The sequence below is a fragment of the Chanos chanos genome, chromosome 6 (genome assembly GCF_902362185.1).
Source record: "Chanos chanos chromosome 6, fChaCha1.1, whole genome shotgun sequence".
NCBI lineage: Eukaryota > Metazoa > Chordata > Actinopteri > Gonorynchiformes > Chanidae > Chanos > Chanos chanos.
The window spans coordinates 14,421,848-14,431,367 of record NC_044500.1 but is presented as its reverse complement, the minus strand read 5'-3'; the positions used below and the strand labels follow the sequence as shown (position 1 = coordinate 14,431,367).

At 43.2% G+C, this 9,520-nt stretch overlaps 1 protein-coding gene across 1 annotated transcript; it reads left to right on the top strand.

Annotated features, from left to right (window-relative positions):
• Positions 1 to 341: 341 nt before the first annotated feature.
• Positions 342 to 1,319, top strand: LOC115815099 (odorant receptor 131-2-like). The gene has a single exon (XM_030778065.1). The coding sequence runs from the start codon at positions 342 to 344 to the stop codon at positions 1,317 to 1,319; it is 978 nt and encodes a 325-aa protein (XP_030633925.1).
• The last annotated feature ends 8,201 nt before the right edge of the window (positions 1,320 to 9,520 follow it).

Here is a 9,520-nt window from a genome sequence, read left to right as displayed (position 1 = left end):
GCTTCATGGGAACAACAACACTAAAATTAAAGTCCACCCACATTAAAGTCTTTCAAAACAGTATAAATAAATGAGCACCCTTTTACAGAGGTCGCAACAGAATAACTCAGAGTAAGAGTATGCATATCCTGACTTTGCTTTGTTAAACGTGATTCATTTTATCTTAAGGTCTGTTCTGCTGTTTAAATTAATGAATTTTCTTACAGCCTAATGAGTTTAAATTATCAACAAAATAACAAATATTTTATTGTCTTCTAAGGTTTTTATTCACGACAGTACATTTTCTAGTTTAGTTTTTTACTTTGAAATGTAAAAACTATAACTTAAAAAAAAAAAAAAAGATGAGCACAGTTAATAATAGCACTGATTCTGGACTTTACATCAGACCTCATGGTGACAGAGTACCGTTTGTGCAGGTTCTGGTTGGGATTTTCCTGTATGTGAATTCTCTGATGATTTTTACCTTCTTAAAAAAGGAAGTTTTCAGAGAGGATACACGGTATATTTTGTTTGCACAGACACTTTTCAGTGATTCTGTCCTTTTGGTGATAAGTGACTTGGCTTTACTTGGGATTTATTATGAGTACCCTATTCCAATGATTCCATGTTGTATACTTTGCACGCTTATGAACTGGCTTAATGATTGTACTCCTTTGACACTGGTGGCCATGTGCCTAGAGCGCTATGTGGCCATCTGCATGCCACTGAGACACGCTGACATCTCCAACTCCAGAAACAGAAAAATTGGTATTCTGATCATCTGGACTGTCAGTTCTATGACGTCCCTTATAGGCATTTTTGGATTTCTAGCTGTCAACCCATCTCACATACTACTGTCTTATGTACTGTGCACTGTAGAGGTGCTCCTAACATTTACCTGGCAGGCTCAGTTAAGAGCAGTACTTTTACAAATATATTTTTTCTGCATGATTGTCATCATTGTGTTCACCTATATTAAAATTCTGATGGCTGCAAGAGCTGCTTCTTCAGACAATAAGAAATCAACATACAAGAGTCTCAGAACAGTGGCTCTTCATGCCTTTCAGCTCTTCCTCTGTTTGGTTCAGCTTTTAACCCCATATGTAGAGATAGCTGTTATGAAGATTGATTTTATGCTGTTTGTTGATGTAAGATATGCCAATTTTGTTGTCTTTATTATTGTTCCACGCTGTCTCAGTCCACTAATTTATGGACTGAGAGATGAAAAGTTTTTCCTTGTTTTAAAACATCATACCTTGTTTGGTCTTCCAAAGGTGGTTTCAGCTGTGTTTGATGCCAGACAGTGTAACAAGACTAGACGATTACACACTGATTCCTAACAGGCCTATTTCAATGGGGAGTAGCCTATTTTACCTCATAAAAATTGAATATAAAGATATAGACATTTCTCAAGCAGACAATATTAAGGACATTATCTTCAAAGGGATTTGTGGTGGAAGTGAAAATGTTTGCCGTTTGCCGAAAAATGTTTTGTCGTTTTCAGTAATAGTTTTGCCCCTGACATATCAACTCCACAAAAAAGCCCCCATTTAGCTCTTTTGAACCACTGTTACTGGAGTCAAATGAGATTCGTTCAGCTTCCTACTTGCCTTGCTACATATCCTCATATATATTGTGTTAATTTCTGCAGCAGCTTTATTCAATAAATAATCAGTGCTGGACCTTTGCGCTTTTATCATGAAAATTCCATAAGCCTTTAAACAGTCGTTTTTTAAAATTAGTTATGATTGTTTCAAATGTCTTCATCTCAGTCTATTACAGATTCTTCAACATCCATCTAAACAAATTAAGTATAGCATGTAAAGTTAAGTTCTTATTTCTTAGTAGATCAAGTTTTTGCAAGTTCATTCATCTATACTGTGCATTTTTCAGTCTGACCTGTGTGAAGCGAATTAACACTCCTACAATTATCATTATAACCATGCTGATACTACTGTAAGAAATTAAATCTGCTGTGCTATATCCAAAGTGTTTTTCATATTTAATCTTGCGCTCTTTTTATTTAATGTATGTATTAGGGGTGGATTGTGTAAACAGTATAGAAAGTGCACCGGTAGGAATTTGTCCTACGGTATGGATTTTGACTATACCATGCTGATCAGTAGAGCCCTCAGTACGCTTCCATTGCAGCAAATTTCACTTCGCTCTCATTCAGGTTGTATGGGGACGAAGTTCGTTCTGACTAGGCGAAATCGGAATGAATCCGGCAAAGCAAGCAAAACTGAGATGGTGAATCCCCAACTTTATGCAAATGAGAATGAGCATGTATAACATGTATATGATTAAAAGGTATATGGGCAATCATTTGTGTCTACATCAACACGGGTTGTTTACATGTCATGTGAACATAGTTGGGGCCAGAGCAGTAGAAAAAATTCTCTCAGTGGCTCTGGTCGGACCAAATAGACCACTGTAGACCTTCATTTAAGCATTCAAACTTAACTGCTACTAACAGGATAGCCAAACAACTTGATTGCTGTCTTCGCAACCACGCCCCCACAGCGAAAAGTGGTAGGGTGAAATTCGTGAGGTGTTTCACTATGTGGAAGCCTAGACAGTTGGGCTGCTGCAATTAGTCGATGTAATCGATCACGTCAAAGTTGAAACTGCATTGACGTCAATATTTTAAACCAGCACGTCATTGTTTTACTTTTATGAATTTACCTCTTTGATTTCTAAAACATTTCAATCCATTATAACAAAGGTATTTCTTAAGTATCACTACGTAATTGCTGCTAGGGCTACAATTAACAACAATTTTTCTGTTGATTAATCTATCGATTATTCAAGGTATTTTCCAAAGTCAGCAGTGGACCAACATAACACCTGCCATCACTGTGTACTTCTGTGTTCTTAAAATACTTCTGTACCATGTGAAATGTGTCTTAGTAATACAGTTAAGAGCACAGTAATAGCTGCCATCCAGTGCTTTACCCCTTCAGAAGCACTTGTATTGACATTTTAAGAAAAATGAGCATACCGTGATATATACTGTTACCGTCCATGTTTTAACTTGTACTGTGATATAAATTTTAGGCCATACCACCCAGCCCTAGTCAGTATCTGTATGTTGTATGCATTATATTTATAACCTGCCCAGAAACTACACATGAAAATAGCCTACTAACTATCTAGCTAGCTGTGAGTCATTTATATGGATGTGAAAACAGAAGTGTTCAGGCAACATAAACCAACAAACAATTGAGATACTGTTATAGTAATAAAGGATTAGGTTATAATCAACATAAAGAGTCAGATCACACATTGCCCAGATGTACTCTGAGCTAGACTCTTTTTAATATTCCCATTATTGAACAGACAGTGAAATTTTTAATTAGATGTTTAATAAAGAGATGTGCTCATACCCTGTATCTCCATTCCATAATGCTAAGCCCATCTAAAGTTCGGCATGATCTCAGGATATCTCTGAGAAAGATTTGTAGCTAGGGCTGTCAAAGTCAACGCATTAATAATGCATTAATAACGCATTAATAACGTGTTAACGTAATTTTTTTTTTTTAAGGCCACTAATTTTTTTTACACCATTAACACAAATCCTAATATGATCCTTTGAATCACCTGAAGTTAAAGGAAAGCTAGGTTAGCTGGCTAGCCAACTAAGTCACCTGCCACAACAGTACCATGTAAAACGTTGTGAGGTGGGCATATTATACAGGAAGCGAGCTGCCTCATCATCCGAAAATGTAACCAGACGTGTGTGTCTAAGCAGTTGGTTTGGTGCAAAGAAACAGGAAAAGTACATTCTAAATATCTAAGAGTAGTATTTAAAATTTTGGAATCAGTCAAAAGACACAAAATCCAAAATGGCCAACCTGCTGTGGGGCGGAGTTGATGAAGGTGATCGGGAAAGTTGTTTGCATTGAGTTTCCAGATTGCTGGCGGTTCACAATTGGCTGTAAGATGGGCGAGGGAATTTTGAAAAGACTGCTACACAAGGCACAGCTGGGCTCATCCTCCTGTAAAACCTCTGTCGCCACACAAACTACTCGTGTGTCCACATCGAGTGTGTACATAGCTGTAAATAGTCGTGTTGTGTTGTGCTGTTGAAATACTTTTCTGTTCGTTGTTAGTCAGCACTGGTAGGGGGTGGTTGCCGTTTCGGTTTTCTCATGTTTTCTCCTGTTTATATTGGTTAGAGAGGCAGGGAAATTTATTTGTATTTCTTTTTCATTTTATTTTGGTATGTAAGGTGGTTCCCTCTGCTCTTGGTTTGCGTTGTTTTGTTTATTATTTTGGCCTTGCCCACCCCTGAAGTCTTTTGTGTTTCTTTAGTGATAATAATAAAGCTGACAAACAATACTGAACACTGGTGTTGCATTATTGCTGGTGGAAAGTTAAGGAGGGAGTTCCACACATTTATGTTCACCCCACCCTAGATGGGGTCATAACAATAGACATATTGCACTTGAATAATCTTTCATTGGAGTAAAATTTGAGCAGTTAAAAAATGTGTGATTAATTGCAATTAACTACACAAACTCGATTAACTACACAAATGCTCTTTTTCTGTCACATAGTCACAGAAGAGCAGGATGTAAGTGCAGTGTTGGGAATTTTATTTACAAAAAAAAAAAGAAAATAAACCTAAACAGAACCTGAATAAAACAACAAAACAGACAGGCAGGGCAATATGCAGATTCAAGGACAAAGCACATAACTATGCAAGCTCAGAGTAATTGAACAAACTTAGTAGCGCTCAGAATACATGTAATGTTAGTGCAGACCTCGCGCTGAGCCAGAGATACTGAAATGATTAAATAGGGGCGCTAACAAATGTAACAGAGGGAAAGCAGGTGTGAGAGATAAAGTGAGCAGACCGGTGATTAGTGAACCAGTGACAAACAATAAGAGTCCCAGCAGGGAGCCAACAGAGGACCAACTTGAATAGACAGGTGATTAGTAAACCGGCAATGCTGATTGTTGAATGGTTACAGTCACCAAGGGAGGAGGTGAGCTTGTTACAACACCCCCCCCGCATGGCTCCAACCATGGAACGTCACCAGCCACGGGGACGACCCCGAGGGTGAAGCGCAGGATGATCTGGGTGATTCCAATGGAATTCTGTAATCAGATTAAGGTCCAAGATGTCTGAAGAGGGGACTCAGCATCGCTCCTCAGGACCATACCTCTCAAAGTCCACTAGGTACTGAATGCGCACTGAGTAAGCAGGAGTGCAATCCATTTCTAGCACTGGAGTTCGCGCATCCCAAGGTATCACATCAGCCAATGTACCAGGAATCACCAGCCTGAGGAGGGAAACATGAAAAGATGGTGAAATTCTGTAGTTGGAAGGTAATTGTAGGGTGTATGTAACTGGATTGACCCTGCGGAGGACATTGAAGGGCCCCACAAACCAAGGACTGACTTTTTGGCAAGGCAGGCAGAGCTTGAGATCACCAGACTCCAGGGCGATATATTGGAGCATCTCGGCAGCAGTGATTGGCTTGAAATTTCTGTCAGCGAACGGCTCTCTGGAGGTAAACATGAGCCATCTGCCAAACCCTCTCCGCTTGATGAAATCAATCGTCCACAGCAGGTGCCCAAGGACACAGGGGAGGCTGGTACCCAAGAACGCACTGAGAGGGAGTTAACCAAGCTGATGAATGACAGAGGGAGTTTTGTGCATACTCAGTCCAAGGTAAGAATGAACGCCCAGTCATGTTGTCGCTGATGACATAGCTCCTAAGAAACCTCCCCAGGTCCTGAAAGGTCCACTCTTCCTGGCCGTTTGATTCCAGGTAATAACTGGACGTGAGGCTTACCATGACTCCCCATCTTTCCATAAAAGCTTTCCAGACTTGCAATGTAAACTGGGGGGAGGTCAGATAAAATGTCCTCCAGAAGGCCAAAATAGCGAAAAACATGGGTGAAAAGGGCATCCGCAATCTGGAGAGAGGAGGGGAGAGAAACAAACGGAATTAATCGACAGGATTTAAAAAATCCATCCAACACTACCAAGATTGTGGTGTTACCATCCGACCGAGGGAGGTCAACAATAAAATCTATGGCCATGTGTGACCGTGGTCTCTGCGGGATGGCTAGAGGAAACAATTTCTCAGCAAGAACCTCCCTCAAGGACTTGGTACTGGTACAAATGGAACATGATCTAACTTACTGTCGAACGTCAGACGCCAAAGTGAGCTACCAGTATTTTGCAAAGGGGAGCTGGATGGTGCAAGTTATGCCAGGATGTCCAGTGGAAAGTGATGTCTGAGCCAAAGTGATTAGTCTGTTACAGAGCGCTGTTACAGAGTGCTGTTGGAACGTAGATTTTATCCACAGGTCGATCAGATGGTGCAGATTCACTGGCGACCCCTCTGAATGTCTTCTTCAATGTCCCATTGGATGGGAGCGACAATTAGCGAAGGGGCAACTGTAGTTTTGTTCTCAGCAGACTTCTCGTTCAACCCGTGAATTCGGGATAAGGCGTCTGCTTTCCCATTCTTGGATCCTGGGCTTAAGGTAATGGTGAGATTGAAACGGGAAAAGAAGAGGGCCCACCTGGCTTGACGTGGATTTAAACGTCTTGCTGCTCTGATATATTCGAGGTTGCGGTGGTCAGTTAGGACGAAGAATGGCTCCTGAGATCCCTCTCCCCAAGGTCTCCACTCCTCGAGTGCTAATTTCACCACCAGCAGCTCACGGTTGCCCACGTCATAATTTCTCTTGGCCAGGGACAATTTCCTGGAAAAAAAGGACAGGGAAGAAGTTGTGCGGGCTTACCATAGCGTTGAGAATAAAACTCCCCCACACCTATGTTGGAAGCGCCCACCTCCACAACAAACTGTTTTTGTGGATCGGCATTCTCAAAATCGGGGCTGAGGTGAATCGTACCTTGAACTGGTGAAAGGCGGCTCTAGCAGAGTCATTCCAAAGGAGCTTTTGAGGTTGTTCCTTAAGAGAAGCTGAGAGGGGGACATCCACTGAGCTGAATCCTCGAATAAAGCGGCGGTAGAAATTGGCAAAACCCAAAAACCACTGGAGCTCTTTGATGGTACTGGGTTCTGGCCAGATGTCACAGCCTTGACCTTCTTATCCTCCATCCGCACTCCCTCAGGGCCGATTACGTATTCCAGGAAGGCGACTGTGGTCTGATGGAATGTGCATTTCTCTGCCTTCACATAGAGCCGACGTTGTAGAAGGCGTGATAAGACCTGACGAACATTAGCGATGTGTTCAGAGAGTGTGCCGGAATGAATCAGCATGTCGTCTATGTGCGCGATGACAAATCTTCCTAGCATTGTCTCACAATACATCAGTTACCATAGCCTGGAATACAGAGAGTGCATTTACTAGACCAAAGGGCAACTAAATATTCATAATGACCAGACTGTTTTCCATTCATCATCTTCCTAGATACGGATCAAATTGTTGAACAGGTGACCACGCCATTTCCCCCCGGGAGACCATCCAGGGCATGACCAGAGACAGGAGTTGACAGGAGATGCAGTGGAATGTGAAGAGCTCAGACCAGGGAGTGGCTGATGGAATTCCCCGCCGCCCCTGAATCTAGCAAAGCTGAAAGTGAAAAAGGAGGATTACCAAAGCGTACTGTCACAGGTAGTAAAAAGGGCTTAGCTGGCATTAGAAAAGATGAAGAGCTTCCCTCCTTACGGGGGATCGATTTTTGGGCGAGCACCTCACGAGGACTAGCTGGTTGAATTGGGCAGCTCAGCACCTAATGACCCCCCCTCTCCACAATATAGACACAAGCCTTGCTCAGTACGGCAGCAGTGCTCCCTAAATATTCATAATGACCAGACACGGTGCTGAAAGTTTGGTGAAGTTTGGTGAATCAAGACAGGCAATGATGCTCTTGGAGCAGGTGATCTAGACGGATGGATAGGGTGATCAGAGAGTCCAGACCCGGGTTTTCATATCGGCAGGCTAATTCCATCTTCTGATCTGCTCTCATTCATCGCCAGTAGATCGAGCACGGGGCAGACTCATTCCATCCACTGGTAGCGGCAGCAATGTGGAAGGATAGAGCGTAGTCTGCAGCCGAATCAGTGCCCAGGGTGAGCTGTAGTAACCGCTCTCCAATCTCCTTCCCTTCTGCCAGATGGTCAAATACTGTACACAAATGTTTTCGATTGGTTCATAAGATTGTACCTCTTCTCCTCCACGCCCCCAGATGGTAGTTCCCCATTGCAAAGCTCTGCCAGACAAGAGACTGATGATTGTTGATATTTTGGTCTATTCAGGAATAGAGGGATGTTGAGCAAAATATAACTGACACTGAATAATGAAACCGTGACAACCTGCTGGTGAGCCTTCATAATGAAGTGGGAGTTTAACAGGAGAGTCTTGCAGACAGAGTGGCTCAACCGGCGGTGCTGGAGGGATTGCCAGATTGGGAGGTGGAGGCGGCGGCACGGTGAGTCGCTCCAGGTGGCGCATTATGTCACCTAGGGCAGCAAGAAGATGGATTATCTATAGCTGCTGGTCCGCCACCACCTGACTGAGAGTGGGCCTGGGCGAGGACACTCCACAGGGGTCTGGACTCTCATCCATAGGGAGAGTAATCTCCACTGCATCCATACAGTTGGCAAAGTCTTCTGTCACACAGTCACCAAAGAGCAGGACGCAAGTGCAGGGTTGAGAATTTTATTTACAAATGGAAGAAAATAAACTTAAACAGAACCTGTCTGAACCTGAACAAAACAGACAGGCAGGGCAATACGCAGATTCAAGGACAAAGCACATAACTATACAGGCCCGGAGTAATTGAACAAACTTAGTAGCGCTCAGAATACACATAATGTTAGTGTAGACTTCGCGGTGAGCCAGAGATACTGAAATGATTAAATAGGGGCGCTAACAAATGTAACAGAGGGAAAGCAGGTGTGAGAGATAAAGTGAACAGACTGGTGATTAGTAAACCAGTGACAAACAATGAGAGTCCCAGCAGGGAGCCAACAGAGGACCAACTTTCTCAGGCAGGGGGAGCCTGCAGCTAACAACAAGAGGAGAGCAGCACCTAAGCTCCTGACCCCAGGGTTGTAGTGAGGAATGGAAGTAGACCTGGGAAGGTAGCACCATTTTCCAGGGGAAATCTGCAGCACCACACTGCAGGCAGACATGGTGCTGTGGACCACAGCTCAAAAATCAGCACAAAATATATGGACCTGGTCGTGGACTGCAGGGAAGGTGGATGGAGCATGAGGCTCTATCCTGTGGAGGTGGGTGCTAGAGGCTTTGTTGGAGACTCATTCATACATCTGCCCAAGAACCTGGGGCTACAGGGAGCCTGACTGCACATGACAACCAGGGAAGTATCAGAGGAGGTGAAGAAGGCAAGCTTTTGGCTCTAGTTGAGAAGACAGGACAAGGCATGTGGAGCAAGCAACTCCTGAAGAAGGTTATCTGCAGGGGGTGTCAGGGAGACATCCCTGTTCATTACACCACCACCAGGACATGTTCCAGAACAAGGAGCAAAACATCTATTAGCAGTGGTCCCCAGCTGATGACCCTGCGGCTAACAAAGTGGACACCGGAG

Excerpts from the sequence above, each read along its gene's own strand:
- LOC115815099 (XM_030778065.1), top strand. The coding sequence starts at position 342 with ATGAGCACAGTTAATAATAGCACTGATTCTGGACTTTACATCAGACCT.